The sequence below is a fragment of the Chrysemys picta genome, chromosome 6, assembly GCF_011386835.1.
Source record: "Chrysemys picta bellii isolate R12L10 chromosome 6, ASM1138683v2, whole genome shotgun sequence".
NCBI lineage: Eukaryota > Metazoa > Chordata > Testudines > Emydidae > Chrysemys > Chrysemys picta.
This window is the reverse complement of record NC_088796.1, coordinates 22,979,484-22,999,394: the sequence shown is the minus strand read 5'-3', so window position 1 is coordinate 22,999,394 and position 19,911 is coordinate 22,979,484. Positions and strand designations below refer to the sequence as shown.

The 19,911-nt window shown below is 40.2% G+C and overlaps 1 protein-coding gene across 4 annotated transcripts in view; it reads left to right on the top strand.

The window, feature by feature from the left end:
• Window positions 1-12,697: 12,697 nt before the first annotated feature.
• The window catches only part of ZFR (zinc finger RNA binding protein), a 52,292-nt gene continuing 45,078 nt past the window's right edge, over window positions 12,698-19,911 (top strand). For 2 of the 4 annotated variants that reach the window (XR_010602131.1, XR_010602130.1), the window contains exons 1-2: window positions 12,802-13,010; window positions 13,189-13,273. Coding sequence is in view for 2 of the 4 variants with exons in the window: in XM_005303840.5 (XP_005303897.1) it covers window positions 12,974-13,010; window positions 13,189-13,273 (122 nt within the window). In the remaining 2 variants the exon portion in view is untranslated. Of the gene's footprint in view, window positions 13,011-13,188; window positions 13,274-19,911 lie in introns of all 4 variants that reach the window. The other 2 variants (XM_005303840.5, XM_005303839.5) reach the window with 2 other exon arrangements.

Sequence of the window (19,911 nt, the reverse complement as noted above, 5' to 3'; positions counted from 1 at the left end):
CGTAAAAGCCCCTTTGTGCAGGGCCTGTCTTGGTTTCCCCTGCACCCTAAATTGAAGGGAGACTGGACACATCAAGAGCAGGGACTCTGGGCCCAGACTCCCCTTGCACAGCAGGTGTATCTCAGCCCCCTTAGTAGCTGGGGGACTACTAACACTATGCCACCCTGCTGATAATCTCAGCACATTGGGGGAGTAAACTAGTTTCACAGCCTTCAGCAGTGGCCTTTCCAACCTGTGTCATGGCTATCACAGAGCAGTAGCTTGCAGCTGCATAGGGCCCTATCACTTACCCTTGAGATTTTGTCCTTGTCTAAGAAGTCTCTAGGTTGTAGAGTTGCAAATAGACCCTTCCAAATGTGAACAGATGCAGTGCTATCCTACAAGTCAACAACTAAACATGCAGTATCTCTAGAATATTCCCTCATTCATCCTAATGGGTGTTAATTCTGAATGCTAGTGACAATTTAAGTGCTAGTTTAGTGATGAAGTAGAGCTGTGCTGAGTTTCAGGGGAACATGTATCATCAGTTGCAGAGTTGTACCAACTGCCCTACTGATAGAAGACAATGTTCCAAGGCTGTCACCTTCCACAAGCACTACATTCACATTATTACTATTTCACACTATTACTTTATGAAGCTTCGGCAACAGTCTTGGGTAGGGTGATCAGATAGCAAGTGTGAAAAAATTGGGAGGGGGTGGGGGATAATAGGTGCTTATATAAAGTAAAAGCCCAAAAAATCAGGACTGTCCCTATAAAATCAGGACATCTGGTCACCCTAGTCCTGAATGGCAGGGCTCAGGGCCCAGGCTTCAACCCCATGTGGCAGGGCTTTGGCTTTCTGCCCTGGGCCACAGCAAGTCTTATTGCTGGCCCTGCTGGGCAGCCCTCCTGAAACCTGCTCACACACACCTAGAGGCCCTCAGACCCCTGGTTGACAACCACTAACTTAGAACCTCCTCTGTACAAGAATATAGCATGCACACCATTATGGGTATGTCTACATTGCAGCTGGGAGCAAGGTGTTCCAGCCTAAGCAGACAGACTCATGTGAGCGCCACTCAAGCTAGTACACTAAAAATAGCAGCATGGTGTGGTTATTGCAGTTCAGGCTCTCAAGGGTCTGAGTCTCCTCAGCAGTGGTAACGTCCACACTACTATTTTTAGCGTGCTAGCTCATGCCAAGCTCGTGTGAGCAGGCTTACCCAGCTGGGCCTGGGATGTTCGCTGCCAGCTGTAGTGTAGACGTACTCCCTGCTAATAGATGGTAACCATGCAAATGAGATGATGTAACGCTAGTACAGTAGTGACATTGTTATGTATTTGTTAAATGTCAGAGAATGCTCAGTATGAAGAAGGCATTTTCCAGAAACCTGAAGAATCTCATTCTGAATTCTTCCATTGACCTACCTCCCAAGTGTTTAGTACATGTTGCACATAAGGGTCTTTGACACTGCTGGACAATCCACTTCATTTGGTGTCCCATGCCTGCCATACAAGATACTGTACCTGAAAGAGCTAGTTCTCTTCTCTTAACTCTAGTGAAGGAGTTTAATTCCTTGCTGCAAGACTCTGTGGGGAATACATGCACCTTATCATTTGGTCATTTGTATTAGCTAGAAGATTCCATATCTTCATTGATAGCTGGGGCCAGATTAAGGTGTAGGCACTAGAGGCCCATGCCTAGAGCCCTAGGAGTCATGTTATTACATAAGAATCTGTTTTTAATCAAAAAAAAATTTTAAGAAAAGTTTCTAACCCTTCTAGTTGGAAAGAATAGGTTGAAAAGATGACCTGAGTGTATCCAGTGCACTGACGTCTGAATAGGTCTACAGAGTCTAGAGCCTAAGACAACAGCTCTAAGATGGATGTACTACCCCATTTATCTCAATGAGGTATTAACAACAAGAATCACTGCTTTGGAGTGCCATGCCAACACCAGTCCAGCAGAGAACTCTGGGTAGCAGGAGAACAAGAATGCAGCACCCATCCAAGCAGATGCACTCCAGCTGCTGAGATAAACAAAGCTCCTGGCAGCTCTTCCAGGGAGACAAAGGGCCCCAGTGTCCCTGCCTTTCTGTGAGGGGAGAAGGGGGCTACCATTTTCAAGTGGTGCTTTAAAAGGGCCAATTTCACAAAGCTGAAAACAATTGAGCTAAATCAGTTCAGAGGAAGAATTTTATCAGAAAAATATGTATGATAATTGGGAATTGTTTAAGAACATTATACTAGATGCCCAAAAAGACACAACCAAGGGAAAAGGCTGCATTGGTTTTTTTTTAGAAAGTTGGTTTAGAGAGGAAGTGAAGGCAGATATAGAAAATAAATAAATAAATGTATAAATAAATAAATTAAATAAATAGGAAGAAGTGGGAAGTTGATAGTCATTAATTTAAATCAGAAGCTAGAAATTCTAGAAAATTGATAAGGGAAACAAAGAGACATAACGAAATCTATGGCCAGCAGAGTTAAACACAATAGGAAGGAGTTTAAGCATATTAGGAACTAAAATAATTCTAACTGTTATTGGTCCATTAATAGAGGGAAATAATAGAATTATCAGTAATAATGCAGAAGAGCTTGTTACATATTTCTGTTATTTATTTGGGGGAAGAAACATCAGATGATGAGTACATCACCTACACTCTTTCCATTCCACCCTCTCAGGCTGGGTCTACACTACCCGCCTGAATCGGCGGGTAGAAATCGACCCCTCGGGGATCGATTTATCGCGTCCCATCGGGACGTGACAATCGATCCCCAAATTGACGCTCTTACTCCACCAGCAGAGGTGGGAGTAAGCGCCGTCGATGGGAAGCCGCGGAGGTCGATTTTGCCACCGTCCTCACAGCGGGGTAAGTCGGCTGCGATACGTCGAATTCAGCTACGCTATTCACGTAGCTGAATTTGCACATCTTAAATCGACTCCCCCCTGTAGTGTAGATGTAGCCCTAGAAGGATGTTAAACAGCAGCTACTAAAAGTAGTCACTCTTAAGTCAGGAGATCCAGATAGCCAGCCCTTTTAAAGTCTTGGATTAAAGTTAAAGGGCTAACTGGACCATTAATGTTTATTTTCAATAAGTCTTGGAACACCAGGAAAATTCCAGAAGATTGGAAGAAAGCTAATGTTGCACCAGTATTTAAAAAGAGTAAATGGGATGACCCAGATAATTATAAGCCTGTCAGTCTGACATGGATTGCAGGCAAGAAAATGGAACAGCTGATTCAGGACTCAGTTATTAAATAATTAAAGGGGAAGGAATACAATTCTATAAACCCATGTTGATGGGCATTAAAGTAGAGCCTGTCAAACTAAATTGATATATTTTTAGGAGATTCTAAGTTTAATTGATTAAGGTAGTAGTGTTGATGTAATACCTGAACTTCTGTAAGGCTTTTGACTTGGTACATGACATTTTGATTAAAAAAATTAGAAAGACATAAAATTAACATGGAATGCATCAAATTAATTAAAAGCTGTAAACAGGGAATGGGTACCTGGAGTCCTGCAGGGTTGGCCCTATGCGATTTAACGTTTTTTATTAATGACCTGGAAGTAAATATAAAGTCATCTCTGATCAAGTTTGCTGATGACACAAAAAGTGGACCACTTGGAAACCTGGGCTCAAGCAAACAGTATGCATTTTGATATGACTAAACATATATATCTAGGCACCAAGAATGTAGGCCATATTTATTGCTTCCCAGGATAGTCCTGCATTGTGAGAGTCTGAAAAAGACTGAGGGTTTTGGTGGATAATCATCTGAACATGAGCTCCCACTGCAGTGCTGTGGCCAAAAGGGCAAGTGCAATCCTTGGTGCATAAACAAAAGTATCTTGAGTAGGGGGAGAGGGAGAGAGACTGTTTTACCTCTGTATTTGGTAGTAGGGCAACCATTGCTGAAATACTGTGTCCAGTTCTGGCGTCCTCACTTCAAGAAGGTTGTTGGTACATTGGAGAGGGTTCAGAGAAGAGCCATGAGATTAAAGGATTAGAAAATATGTCTTATAGTGACAGATTTAAGGAGCTCAATTTAGTTTAACAAAAAGAAGGTTAAGGAGTGAGTTGATTACAGTCTATAAATACCTATGAAGGGAACAAATATTGAACAATGGTCTTGTAACGGGTTCCCCCCAGGATGCCACTTGGAACTGGGGTACCACTGAGCCCTCTGACCCAACAGCCTAGGCTCCCTCTCTCACTGAGCTGCTGTGACAAGTTGCAGACCCACTCCCTGTCCTAAACGTCCACCAGCATTCATACAGCTAGGGACACACCTAGCTGCAGTTACCTGCAGGCTCTCTGACCAGCCCCTGCATGACCCAATAATAGAGAGGCTACAGCCAATGTAACCACCAGCTTCCCACCCAATGGCCCAGAGCTGTACCGTCCTGCCCTGGTCCAAACCACAACTACTATGAATTTATTATCCAGGTCGCCTCCCCCTCAATGTGGAAAGGAATATGCAACAGTCTTCGTCCCTTGACCTATGATTTTCCACGCACTTCATTCCAACTCGTTGGTCTAGATTAAAACAAAAAACAAGTTTATCAATTACAAAAAGATAGCTCTTAAGTGATAGCAAACAGATCAAAGCAGATTACCTAGTAAATAAACAAAAATGCAAACGAAGTCTAAGATACTAGACAGATAGGATATTAATTAACAAATTCTCACCCTGGCTGATGATACAAGCAGGCTGCAGATTCTTAAGGGACAAGCTGCACTTGCTTTACAGCTTGGAAGACCCGGTCTTTCATACACAGGCTAGAAATCCTTTTAGCCTGGATCCAGCACTTCCCCCAGTTCAGTCTTTCCTGGAAACACCTGAAGAACAATCTTCTTGTGTGGGGAGTGAAGAACCACTGATGATGTCACTCCCTGCCTTATATAGCTTTAGCATATGGCGGAAACCCTTTGTCCCAAACTCAGTTTGTGGAAAAACACGGACATCCCAAGATGGAGTCCAGAGTCACGTGGCCTGGTCACAGGCCCTTGCATACCTTGTCATAGAAGTCATAGAAGCCATTACTTACAGGCTGTCTGGAGCATTCTCAGGAAGACAAGTCTGGTGAGCCTTAAGGCCTATTGTTTTCCCTAATGGATCTTTAATCTGAATAAGCCCTTCCCCACCCACTGAAATTCTCTGAAAGCATCTTGCCTAATGGGCATCGCCCAGGTGTAACTACATTTGAAGTACAGATACAGTCAATATTCATAACTTCAGATACAAAAGTGATAAATGCATACAAATAGGATAATCATATTCAGCAAATCATAACTTTTCCAATGACCTGTTACATGACCCATCTTACATAAAATGCATTATGATTATAGCATAATTATAATATCCCTATGAAGAATATGGGGTGCAGTGTCACAGAGCTCTTCAATCTAGCAGAGGTATAATGCAAAGTTGAAGCTAGCCAAATTCAGACTGGATATAACTTTTTTATCAGTGAGAGTAATTAACCATTGAACAATTTACCAAGCGTGGATTCCCCATCACTGAGAATTTTAAAATGAAGATTGGATGTTTTTCTAAAAAATATGTTCTATGAATTATTCTGGGAAGTTCCATAGCCTGTCTTACGGCGGGGGGGGGGGGGGGGGGGGAAATAGATTTCAGATATGCAAATTCAGCTACTGGAATAGCGTAGCTGAATTCGATGTATCTGATCCAACTTATCCCACTGTGAGGACAGTGGCAAATCGACCGCCGTGGCTCCCCCGTCGATGGCGCTTATTCCTACCTGGGCTGGTGGAGTACGCGCGTCGATTTGGGGATCGATTATCGCGTCCCGACGAGACGCCATATATCGATCCCCGAGAGATCAATTTCTACCCACCGATCCGGGCAAGTAGTGAAGACCAGCCCTCAGAAGTTAAGATACCCAGGGTCACTCTACACTAGTTCTCCCACCATGGTTATTACTAGCAGAGCTGCACTAGTGCTACACCAACAAGAGTGGATTTTCCATAAAACACTCAGCATAGACAAGGTATAGGAGAGGGGAGTGGGAATAGTCTCAATATTACCATCCAAATAAAGTTGTTTGTTGAGGAGCGATACAACTGATGAGCTGTTGGGTCATCAGCCTCATCAGTTTACTCTAAAGGACAAACACATGCAATAATGCATTAGAAAACAGGGTTACAAATGTCTCCACTCCCCAAAATTTCACAAACTTATCAGCTAGCTAGGCCAGCAGGATGTATAATCAACTACATGTCAAAGCAAGGATAACCTCAAAAGAGTCAGAGTAAATATCAACAAACCCCTAATAGCATTCTTGGGAAAAAAGACTTATTTATAGGGATAAAAAGGAAACTTTTTCTGTAGGAAGACAAGCATTTTCTGTAGATAAACCCATTCTGTATTAAAAGCCAGCAATACATCAAAAGTCTTCTCCATTTTGTTTAATATGAATGCAGTCAGTCATCAGATTTCTTTGTTCATCCCTGATCCACCACATATAAAGAACAAATTCCATACAAATGAAAGTCACAAAATATGAGGTAATCTCGCTCTTCTACTCCTGCCCCCTCCCACACCCTTTTTAAAACCTCTTTAATGTTCATAGAATAACTACAGTAGAAGAAGCAAACAGAAAGACTGCCACCCAGAAAAAAGTTTTTACAGATAACCCATTCCATACTTACTCAACAGTTATTACACTGACATGCATCATGCAGGGAAAAGAAACCCTTGTTATTTGAAAGAATAAAAAGTTTTAGTTCAATTATCACTAGCACTCGGTAAATAGCCTATACTCAAATTTAAGCTCAAAACTTTCCCCATCAATTGTGTGTGTGTGTGTAGAGAAAACAAAGTAAATTCATCCCAAGGCTCAGATACTAGAAGAAAAAAAGAAAATAACCCAGCATTATTTTAAAACAAACATACACACAATTTTTGAGCCAGTCTCATGACTTTTGAGGGCTTAACTCATAATTTTTGAATGCTCAAAGTTGGTAATGTTATGCCAGTATACACTTGAAATTCGAGTCACACACAGCTAGTCACGTTCTAAATTAGAATGGTGAAGGGGAAGAAAAAAAATAGGAGCTCTAAATTAGAAGAAAAAGAAGGCAATGTTTATCACAACCACAAATACATTCAGCAGGTTTTTTTTTGACTACTATAAACTACAGTAAGGAAGACTGTACATAAAGAACAGACCTGGGTTTCAAGAGATGAGATTTTCTTTAGGAATATTCAAAACATTCCTAAATACTTAAATACAGAAGGTGTTCTTTTTCCTTACCTCACGAACAAACCCTTATACTAGACTAAAAATGCCTGCACAGTCCTTTATAATTTGCAAGTATTCCAATGCACTTTGCTCTCTTAAAGGGCTAACAGCTTTTATTCCTTAGTCCTAATACAAGAAACTTTTATGGACATTAAACACAAATCAAAATAGAGAATGACAGACACATTCTAAATTATGTTTATATTTTAAATCAAGGACTTGGGCCCTAAAAGAAATCAAAATAAATAAAGGAGACAAGGATTTTCCCTCATGGTTCTTAATTAGTTAATCCATCCCACCTGGGCTATTTTCCTAAGCAGGCACCAAATCTGTTCTAATATCCATAGCTCCAAGCAGCAGAGCAAGCTCAGGAAGGGAATGTTCGGTTAAAGTGAGGGATCTAATGTGAAACTTCCCTATGATGAGGGGTTCCTTTGGGTAGTGTTTTGCTACTTAAGCCTGTTTCAAAAGAAAAAAAACAGATTCTAGCCATTTTAGGAAAAAGGTGAAGAAGACTTACTCTCCCAAGGTAAACCCTTCTTCTACTTGCTGACACATGCTGACCCAGGTGGTTCAATTCTACTTTCAGAACCCTTAAAATACCTTCCATAGTGGGTGTATTCTCTGTCCAAACTCTCTTCTTCATTAATTTCCTTAAAAGGATGTAAATCCTTCTCCTAATTCAATAATTGCATGAAAACTTCATTTAATTTCACATACAAGTTTGGCTGGAAATAATATTGTAGTGCTCTTTGCTCTTCATTCAGAGGGAAAAATTTTAGCCAGCATGCTTAGGTAATTGGATGAGAATGAGGAAAAATATGATACTGCCACTTTTCCAATAAAATCTGCTTTAGCCATATAGCAGTAATTAACTGCATGGTTCTTGACTCCTAAAGTTATAAATGGCACAATTAACATTTGACAAGGTATATTTTTATTATTATGTCTATAGTACTTGTCTTTTTCAGTAATGTTGAGCTTCAATACATTTTAATGGATGTGAAAAAAAACTTGTCAGTTACAAATGAAGGCTCTAATTTTACTCTTCTACCCCACCACACCCCAAAATAGGTTCTAGACCTATGCAATGTGTGATGACAACACACTGGGCTGAGGAGAGAAAGTCTGAAGGATACAATTAGGCTATGCAGTTACTTGTGTGTCATGATTGGTTCTCTGTGTGTCACATGTATTATGAATTCTAACTAACTAGCTTTATAATTTTATAAAACTCAAGATAATTGCATGGTTTTTTTTCTTTTTTCATGACTCTTTTTGCACTGAAACAACAGGGTGGCACCTTAAACACTAATAGATTTATTTGGGCATAAACTATCTGAAAAAGTGGGGATTTTACCCACAAAAGCATATGCTCAAATAAATCTGTTAGTCTCTAAGGTGTCACCGGACTCCCTGTTGTTTTTGTAGATACAGACTAATGTGGCTACCCCGATACTTGTTGCACTGAGGCTTTGTAAATGCTGGTAACCTATTATCTTTGGTTTAATTAATGGTTTAATTAATTTTATTTACTTGCATGTTAGCCAGGAACATCCACCACCTAGGCCTATTGCCAAGAGGTAACACATTTTCTTTAATCACCAGTCTCTGTGATAAGAGTGTTAGCACTGCTCATCTTAGGCTTTTTCTTCACTGCTTAAAAAGGGGTGTGTGGAGGCCGGGGGTTATTTTACAGAAAGATAACTAAACTCTCTGTAAAAAGATACATTTTGGGGAAGTGAAGACCGGCTTAGTCTGGATCGTGTGTGTGAAAAATTTTAAATTCATCTTCTTTTGTAGAAAATTCTGCCCTGCCCTCTGGTGGCCAAACAAGGGCCATTTTAAATTTAAGGTTTTTAATAGCCTGCAGGAATATCTTTTAAAGAAACCTTTTCCATTCCTGGTACAAAAACTTCCAAGTCTACTCAAGGCTGGCTCAGTCTATGATTTTGAGAGCTTCGAAAGAGGCTAGTTTTGTGGGGAGAGAAGGGATGGAGGGAAACCCACATCATGCAATGCTATGATACAATAGCAGATATTTGCATCCTGTCTAGGCATCATTATACTCAAATTAAACAGTCAAAATGGATGGCAAAATGCTAAACTGCTTCTTTTTCTATTTCACCATGAAGTGGAGATCTGCTCCTGTTCCTCCTACTCCCAAAGTTGAGGAAGATTCACTTTCCATTTGTGTTCCTATCTGTTTTTAGGTGCATCTAAGTTCTAAGTGAAGGAGGGACCCCACCCTTTGGGCTAAAATGTATCATGCTTATTATTTCCCCCCCAACAACATTTTTCCATCACTTGTTAAAATAGTTTTACTATTTTTGTGGTATCTCAATGGGTGAAGAGATGGGAGAGGACTCTTCCCTTATTTAAGAAATATTTTCAGATATATGTTAACCTGTTTGAATAATTTTTTTCTTTGCCTACTCCCTTTCCCACCTACTTCTTCACTTTCCCCTCCCCCCCCCTTTCCTTTTCTCGCATTTAAGGATGCAGAAACAGCTGCATCTCAAACTGCCATGGGGAGAGTTTATCCAAAAGTAATGGTGTATCCAATTTGCTTCAGATTACAACTCCCATCATTAAGATGTGGGATGTTTTTCTTCTAGGTGTTATTGTGCTTAATGCTGCAGTTCATCCTGTGCACTTGATCCTGCAAGCTATTACTCACGTGAGTAATGAAGTACAGTTCACATAATGATTTCTGGTGACTATATGAACTGTGAGCACTCTAATCAGTTAGAAATTGCTGAGGAACAATGTTTAGTCAAATAGTGCTGATATTTTGAGGAAAACTCTAGAGAATTTTCTAAAAGTAGTTCCTTGCCCCACCACCACAGGGATATTTTAAAAATACTCTTACATCAAGTTGTTATAGTTCCATATCTAAATGAAGTGATTATACTACTGTCTCTTTAAAACAAGAGAAGTATGAAGAATCAATCAAAATTAAACTATGTGGAAAAGCAACTTCTGTGTAGCTACATCAGGCAACAAAGTGGGAAACCCAAGTCTGCATCTGGAGTGAGTGCAGCTCAATAGTGCTGAACTCTTAAATATTCTGCACTCAGTTTGTATAACAAACTCCTTGTGATCTACATAGAAGCTGCTTGTGCAGAATGAGTATGAAATAGAAATCTGTACTGTAGATAAGACAAGAGAATGTTCCTCCCAGATTTTAGCTCCAAAAGTCTGTGAAGAGACAAATGTTGCAAATATATTTGTTGAATCTTGGAGATAAAGTGGAATCACAAGGTCTGCACATCTCCTGCAGATGACTTGTTTAGCAATGTCATTTAAAAACAAAACTAAACACTCAGAGGTCATTTGTCAGAGGAGGAAAAATTTCAAGGATGAAGTGAAAAAGAGAATCCCAAACACTGTAAACCTGAAGTCCAGTTATGGAAAATTAAGTGAGTCAACAGTTTTTTAGGAGCAAAATGTCTCTTTTTTTTTTTTAAGTGTCCTGACTCCAATTGAGGCTCTAATGACTTAATTCCCAGTTTTGTGCATTTTTCTGTGTAGGTGTCAGCTTGTGTAGAACATCTTGCAGGATAAGATCTTTAGCTGACATGACAGCAAAAGCAATTAAATGGCCCTAATTACTAGCTGCTTTCTTCACAGAGAGAGGATCCAAGAGAGCACTTTCACTCATGGCACACTATCTGTTACAGGAGGTTGGTAATTTTGGTAGTCTGAGATGTAAACTAAAACACCTATGTTCACCTTGTTCATTCTCTTACCAGTGCAGGTTTCTTTCCTTACTCTGCCTGAGTGGGAACAAAGATAACAAGAGGAGTACAACATATCTTTATTTCCTCTTATGAAGCTACTCCATTGGCTTACGAAGCTAGGTGGAGTGATTTGGTACTACTGGTATGCTAATAATTGTGTGGAAAGTTATGTGATTAAACTATTGCAGATGCATAGAGAATTAAAACCGCAGATGCCTCCCTTTTGTTATGCAGATGACATCAGATGCCTCCCTTTTGTTATGCCTATTTTATAAATATGTCCATAGTGAAATAAAAGGTAAAAATTATCACTAAGAAGTCTGCTAAAACATTTTGGGAGTCACTGTTTTTTAATGATAATAGATATGCTCAAGCTGTGATAATTACTTAAACAGCTTTTTTAAAAAATCACTTTGAAACAGAGCAAAATCCTTCCTCAAGGAGTGAAATTCTTTTAAATGACTAATTTAAAATTAAATTAAAAAAGAGTGCAACATGACAGGCCTTTGTTAGTTTATTGAAGCTGCTGCAGATATTGGGTCTTAAGGTCAATGTTACCCACTGAAGGGGGGAAAAGTTAACTTGTGTATAGTCATTCCATTTCAAGGGATTTGCAACTATCGGTTCCCTAATGAAGATTGCTTAAAGATGGAACAGAATGGAACTCAATAGGTCAGAAGTAAATGCATCTAGCCTACCGAGTATAACTTTGACTATAGTTACACAAATGGTGAACTTGGTCCCATATATTTGGAGATTCTTTTAGGGTTTTTTGAGGAATCTTAGGATGATATATTTCCTAACAAAGGTGATCATATTCACTGTCTCTAAACTGTTCATACTGGGTCAATACTAAGGACTGTATTTTCAAAGGAACCCTCTACTCATCCATTTGTGTGAGTGGAATGGGTAGTTTGTGGACTTTGTGCCTCAGCTTTGCAAAGGGATCCACCTATGTGGACTCTTATTTTCATGCCATGTTGTGTTGGTAGACGCAGTAGGCCCCCCACATGGATATTAGAAGGGATCTACCCATTTCCGATTTTGCAGGATCAGGGCCTCATGGGCAGACCCCTGCATGTGCCCAACAGGACCCCATTGATTTAAAAGGTGCTCTATGCAGCCATAAGAAGCTCACTGCAGGATCAGGGTGTGACTATTCATTTGCTCTAATCTCCCACATGTGGAAATACAATCTGTTCAGAGGGAGGGACCTGCAAAAGCTGAGGATGTGTATAGAAAGAAGATGGGTGAAAATCTAGTGACTACCACTGACTGACTGACTACCTGTACCATACTTCTGACGAAGTGGGTATTCACCCATGAACGCTTATGCTCCAATACATCTGTTAGTCTATAAGGTGTCACAGGACTCTGTCACGTTTTACCTGTGTCACATGCTACTAGTCTCACTATATTTTAATACTGTATATAATGTGTAACTGTATAGGTGTGCACTTGTACAAAGATGGTTGTAATGGAACTACTGATACATGCAATGACGTATAAAATAATGTCGGTGCAAAACAAATGAACATGTTTTCCCCAGAAGAAAGGGCTGAAAGTGCATATGCATGATTATAGGCAATACGTCAATGGCTTCTTTATAGGCTTCTTTACGTCTTCTGACTCTGGGATAGTGGCGGAAGGGGAGAAACTACATTTCCCATCAGCCGCTGCCCATCCCGCGCATGCATTCTCACTGCGGCAGCCTTCCCCAACGCTAGCGAGTCAGCTACGACATCACGCGCGATGGCAGGATGAACGGGGACTACATCTCCCATCAGCCCCTAGTGCCCATCCGGCGCATGCGCATCACCCGGGCCTGCTCGCACATCACTTCGTCGTTGTTGAGGCCGTAGGTGGGTGGGGGGAAGGGAGCGAGAGAGAGAGAGAGAGCGCGGCGGTGAGGAGGGAGGGGGTGAGAGTTGAGAGTTCAGCGGCCGCCGCCACTGCTGCCAGCCCGGACTCATGATTCCCATATGCCCGGTAGTTTCCTTCACCTATGGTGAGTAACACCACTCGGGTGGGGCGGGGGAGGGGGACAGCGGCTGCGGGCCGCGCGCGGGGGCTGCCTGAGGCGCCGTGTCTGATCTCGCTCGCTCTCTCTCTTTCTCTCCCCCTCCCCCCTCGCCGCCGGGCCTCCCGCCATGGCCCCGACCGTCGCCGCTGCCTCGCCGCCGCAGTGCCCAGCCGGCTGGGGGAAGATGCCAAAATGGCCACCGGCAACTACTTTGGATTCACCCATAGCGGGGCTGCTGCCCAGTATAGGTAACCGAGCGCCCCGCCCTTCGCCTCCCTCTGCCCGCTCGTGTGGGTCCGCGCCTGGCCCCCGGCCCCCGCGTGCGTGCGCCCAGCCGGAGCCCCTCGCCCACGCTCGCACCCCATGGGGGGCCTCTCCCCATGGGCCTGGCATTCCTCCGCCGTGTGCGGCAGGGCCGGGGCCTCCCCGATCCGGTGGTGGGCGGGGCGGAGCGGAGCTGGGCTCCGTGCGGAGGAGGAGCAGCAGATCTCTAGGCCCTTAAATTAAAATGGCCACTCAGTCTGCGACGCTAGGGAAACAGAGCTGCCTCCTCCTTTCACACCCTCCTCGATAGAGGGGATTTTATCCCCCCCGTCCCCGACGCACACATGATGGGAGAGTCTTTGTTACGCGGCAGAATCCCCTCTTCCCCCTCGGGGTGAGCGGGTGAATGAAGGAGAGTTTAAAGCACCAGGAACATGGGGTGGAGGGGTGTGTATTTTCCACAGAAATGCGCTCCGGAAAAAAATCCTCCTTTGCAGAAGGGGTAGAGAGGCAAGGCCGTTAAAATCCATTCCTACTGAAGGTCTCTGCTCAAATATGTGAGACTTGAAGTTCCTGTAGTGGAGTTTAGAGTATAACTGTACATACTGCTTACAGATAAGGTGAAGAAAGTACTTCAATAAAGCATTAACATGTCCATAGTTATAATTATGTCGCATGATCTTTTAGCTAAGACTTCTTTGTCAGCACTGTCTGCTTATACCAAATTCTGCCACTATGTGATCTGATGGGTTGGGGTTGTTTGTATTACAGCAGCACCTACTGGACCTAATCAGGGGACAAAACCAATTTTTATTAAGAGCTGTGCAGGCCCTCCCTTTAGGAGTCTGTTTTATTCACCTATGTCTTGTTGTTAATTAATAGCTGAGAGGGGTTGAGATAATCTGATGCTAATACAATCGTGTTCATATAGATTAGCTATTTGCTAATAATATAACTATTTGCCTAACCAATGATTTGGGGACGGTTTGTTTTTAAAAGGAACCTTGAGATCATTCAAAATCTATGGTGCTTGTTTACCAAAATTTATCACATGGAGAGACACTGAAAAGTACTCTTAAAATAACTCAAAATAGAATAATGGATATTGGAAATTTAGAGATGATTGCTTCCATTCTCTCCTGGAAGTACAGAATTAAACATAAAATGTGAGATAACTGGCTCTTAATGCAAAGAACCTCCCTCCCTAAATGAGTGAGACTTGATAGGTGTATGCATAGTAAGCATACATAGCATGTATGCATAGTAAGCATACATAGCATTTAACAATGACTATCATGTTTGTAAATGACTTCCTGAGAGAACAGCAAAAATCCTTCACCACCTGGAAGAAAAAGTGTAAACACTTCTCTTAACTCTGAATAACAAACACTATTCTAACACAAAACAAAATTTGTTTTTTAAAATGAATCCCAAATTACTGAATTCTGCATTTCTACAGTTTTGAATTGTAGACTGACACAAAATAATTAATATTCTCTTTATATTGGGTCGGGGGGAACTTACAGAGTTGACAAGATGAGAACTTGAAAGAGTGAGGTTTGGAATTTCCCATTGAAGCACACAGTAAAAGTCCTTCATTGAAAGAGGATGAGACTTTAAAAATTGATTCTGTAATTAATTCTAAATAGAATCGTAGGAATTAGTGATAGAACCATCCTAGTTGATTATTGTGTTTCCCTCGCAAATGCAAGATATTGTTTCATAGATACATTAGTGCAGGAATCTCCTTCTGCTAAATGAGTTAGATTTTACAAATGTAGATGTGAAATGAGATAAAGTAAGCAGTATTCAACATACTCTTTGTATACAAGACAGATTAAGACAAAAAGACTGTAAGTGTTTTGTTGGAAAAACACAGCCAAAACCAAAAATCCATTACAAGAGGAAGAGATTCCAAAAAAACCTTGCCTAAAAATGAATCTCTTACAAGGGACTTTACTTCCCAAGTGTGTAAGACTCAATAGGTCCATAGTAATTTATTTCTAGAACTGTATGTGTCACTGTGCAATATTTGAAAAAGACAAGGTGGTGAAGGGCAATTCAGCAAAAGTACTAACATGCCCTTTATACTAAAATAAAAAATAACCCTACATGGCTGAGTACCCTCATTCAAAATGTTCCAATTTATCTTAAGTATATCTCTGAAACACACAAAGAATAAAAATAAAGCTTGCGTCAGTGGAGGATAATACTTCAAAAACTAGGGTTACAGAAATTACAGAGAGAATAAATCTACTTACTATTTGTAAATAGTCTGTTGCTGTGAAGGTACAGGATTTAATACCTGGGCAGAGGACATATCAGCAGGTCTTAAATAAAGATGGACAAAATCATGAATTGTTGAAGACTAACTCGCAGATTTGAAATGTAAGACCTCAGCTGATTACACCTGTAGCAGTTATGACTAAATGCTTTGTTACCTGATTTGCATCAATACTCTATTTGGACATATAAAAAGTGGCCCATCCCATATTAAAGGTGCACTAATGTAGCTAATTTTTGTAGTAAGTACCAAAATGTCTATCCCACTAATATACGTCAAACACATGATTACATAATCTTTCATGCAGACATAAGTCAGACCCTTCCAACTCTTTACAAATAAACACTCAAAACTCTGACCAGTTGGGACAACATTAAGGCTAGATCCTGGAAAAAGATCCACATGGGCTATACTTTATGATAATGTGAAGTCCCATTGACTTCACTGGACATGGGTGAAATTAGAAGGATCTCTTTGCATGAATTTCTTTCCTGGATCTGAGCCTTAATTAATTTATATTTTTGAATATCTCAAAATACGAATTAAAACTTAAAATCTCTCACTAAAAACATCCAAAGCAAAATAATTTTTCATCCTGAGAGAGACTAAATAGTTCTAAATTTGTCAGGTGCTGAGGGGTATCTTTTCCTTTAATTCAGAACAGATTTTTAAAATGAGACCAAGTACCAACTCTGTTAGCACCCCAAGTACACTGATTAAATATACAGTTATGCAACAGAATAATGATAGATATATTACATAAGAACTATTGTCAAAGTATAAATAAACTAGGTAATTCCTCAGTTTATTAAAATTGACAAAAAGTTAGAGGAAGATGAAAATGTAACTGGAATAGAAATCGTTTGTGTGCTATCAGTATTGCTGTGAACCTAGTTTGTTGCCTAATCTAGCTTCATTTCATAACTAAATATTCACATTCTTTGTATGACGGGTGAATCAAAAGTATTGTAAAAAAATCTAAAATTAATACATATTTATTTAAAAAAAAATACAAATGTAGAAGGTGAAGTAAGTCTTTTTAGGAGTGAGGGCCTGAGTTCAGGTAATTCAAGATTACTGTGTTGTGATGTTATGAACAGCTGCACTTACACATAAAACTATGGAAGCGCAGTGCCCTGAACTGATTAGGTGGTTAAAAAAGCATGGAAGTCCCTTACGTTGATAAGTAGGAGATGAAGTAAGATTTTGAACATGTAATACGTAAACCAGCTGCATTTGTACAAATTTGTAAACTGAAGGCAGATAAGGAAACGGGCAAAGTGCCCACATTTCACACACACAAATAATGGAGTAGAAGTGTTCTTTCCTTCACTCTTACACCACTATGTATAATTTCCTACTGCCCATCAGTCATTTCTATATAGCCTTCATTCAAAACCATTTACGCAAACTATATAGTTGTAACAGTACAGTCTACAAGGGAAAAACATTACATTATTGAAATGACCGATTAAGGTAACTGCTATAAATATTCCATTACCTTTATAGTTTGTACATTCTGTTAATGGTATTGACACACACAAATTCACTTTACAGACTTTGATTTTGCAACATAACTCTTTCAACATTTAAAGAAATATTACTATGTAAATAAAATAAACTATGATGGGATATGTTGGGAGTTCATAAGTACATATGGTACCTTGTGAAGTAATCCTTCCCTTTTGTGGCCCTGAGCTCCCTGATCCACTATTTGCCTAGGTTCTTATATTGGCACCTATCACCATTGTATCTGAGTGTGTTGAGTATAAATGACAATAGCATAATCACTTCCCTGCTGACAAGAGGCAATGTTAGATTCTTGTTTTAATTACTACTGACTGTAGAAGTGAGAGTGTGTTGGTATGTGAGAGGGTACTATTGAGGGAAAGCTTAGGCAAAGAGGTGAGGTTTTCATTTGGCTCCAAATATGATGAAGTTAGTGGTCTTCCTTATTTCATCTGGCAATAAGTTCCAAAGTCTTTGTCTGGCTTCTGTGAACATCTTGCATCTCCCACTGTTGGTTGACAGTTTCACTGTTTCAGTAAAAGAGGTCATAGCTACAGAGAGAGGCAATTTTTCAAACTAGAACTAGTTCAGTGACCTTGAACAGGACTATATTCTCTCAGTGCAGCGAGTAGTGAACTGGTAATCTGATCTTTCTCAGAGTTTCTCATTTTTAGATAAAAAACAATTGCAGTGATCTGTGCTGGGCTTAACAACTGTAGCCAGAATTGGGTGAGATCTTCTGGTGAGCCACAGATGGAAGAGAGCTCTTTTGCCACTGTGACTATTTCAGTGTCCAAGTGCAGAGCAGAATCTACAAGACCCTAAGGCTATAGAATAATTTAACAATCTGACATCAAGTGCCTTGGATGGACTGGGTTGTTGTATTGGAGAAGTCTCCTCCATATTTCCCTCTTCTCGCTAGCATTACCTCTGTCTTGTCTGGGTTCAGCTTCCGCCACAAAACATTGAGGAAGCTGTGAAGTGCTGCACTTAGGGCTCTAACCTACAGCCCTAAATGGGCCAGCTAGCTCAGGTTGAAAGTAACAGTAAATGTCAGTCAGAGGTTTTTGTGGGTGGACAAAAGTGGCAGGCAGGAGGGGATTGTTAGGGGCACCACCTGAGTAAGAACTCAGGTTAGCTCTGTAGTGAAGAAATGCCCTTAGGCTTTGACTTCACTGCTTTAAAGAAAAATAATGTTTTTATGGTGGAATAACTAATGCACATTGGCTATCCTTCCGTAAAATCTTTATAGAGACAAGGCACCTGTAGTTATTTACTGCAAGGTAAACTAGGAGAAGGCTTGACATGGGCAGAGGAAGTATAGTGTTGATCTTTCCTAGCTACCTTGTGTTTAAAAATTACAGGTACCTCGTCTCTACTGGGATTTTGCTTGAGGTTAGCTATCTTGCATGAGTTACCTTGGGTTAATTAAAAATGAATAAATAACAATTTCTCAACTCTTTGTCAATGAAGACATAAAGGAGATGAAGTGTTTTGAGAAGGGAGGGGGGCTCCTTGTCATCCACCCTCCAGTCTACGTCACTCTGGCGTACAGATCCACACACACTGTTATACCTCATTGGAGTCTTCTTGTGCACTTTAACTGTTAAAGTTTTGCAGGGGTGCATGTATCAATGCACAGATATCTTTTAGAGATTTGAGAACTTTGTCAGATTTCTATTGGGGTCTGGACAATGAGCTAAAGGGAGGGAGTCTCATGACAGAAGGTGCCTGCCTAGCAAAGTTTAGACTTTAGCTGAGCAAGCAACTTCAGTGCAAGAGTTTTTCTCTCTTATTCTGTACTTTTCTGGGGCAAGAACATCTATGTCTAATAGTAATGGCAGTAAGGTAGTTTAGTGCATCAAGTTTTCAGTGCATAAATCCATGTGTAGTCCTTTATAGTGTCTTGACTGATGATGTTCCAGTTAATAATGATAATTACGAATAACTTTTATTTAAATCTAGCTTTGTTCTAAACCATACTGCTTGCAAGCATCTATGTGTATGTGAGTTTGTGGGTTTATAGTCTGTCTTGAGAAATTACACATTGGTATCTTGTTTGCATTTTATCAAATTGGGATTGAAAAATCATGACTCACTACTTACAGGTTTGAAAAATAGGGTTATTTTTGAGGGTTGGGCGCACAAACTTTTTTTCTTTAGAATAATTTTTTTCCCACAGAAACAGCTTACTAAAGTTAGAGTTTAATTCTAGGGTGAAATAACTTAATGGTGCCCAGAAAAAAACTACACCATACTTTGGGACAGGAAATATAGAATGTCTGACCAAATTGATTGGAATTTTTCATATTGATGGAGGTTTTCAGTATCATTGCCAAACAGGAAGTATCTTTGGAGTTGTTTTTATTATGTTCATATAAATTCTTAATTAAAAAAAAATTGTAAAATAAAATGTGATGCATCTACTAGGCAGAGTACCACAGAGTAGCCATTATTTTTCCTTTGTCCTGGACAGTCATGGTATGGTATCAGATACCACTACTGGCAAAAGATTCTTTCATAAAATCAGTGACTGTCTAGGAAGGAGATCTCATCATTGAGTTCTCCACTGTCTGCAGCTGCAGTCAAAAAGGAAATCTATTAGGATGCATAAAGAATGGGATGGAGAAAATATTGTGCTAAAATCAGTGGTTTGCCTTCATCTGGCGTACAACGTGCATTAGTGGTCATTCCATCTTAAAAAGAATTACAGAATTAAATGTGATTTACAGAAGGGCAACAAGAATAATTAGGAGCATAGAAAAGCTCATAAAATTGGGATTCATACATTTGAAAGGTGATCACTAAGAGGGGACATGATAAAATTAT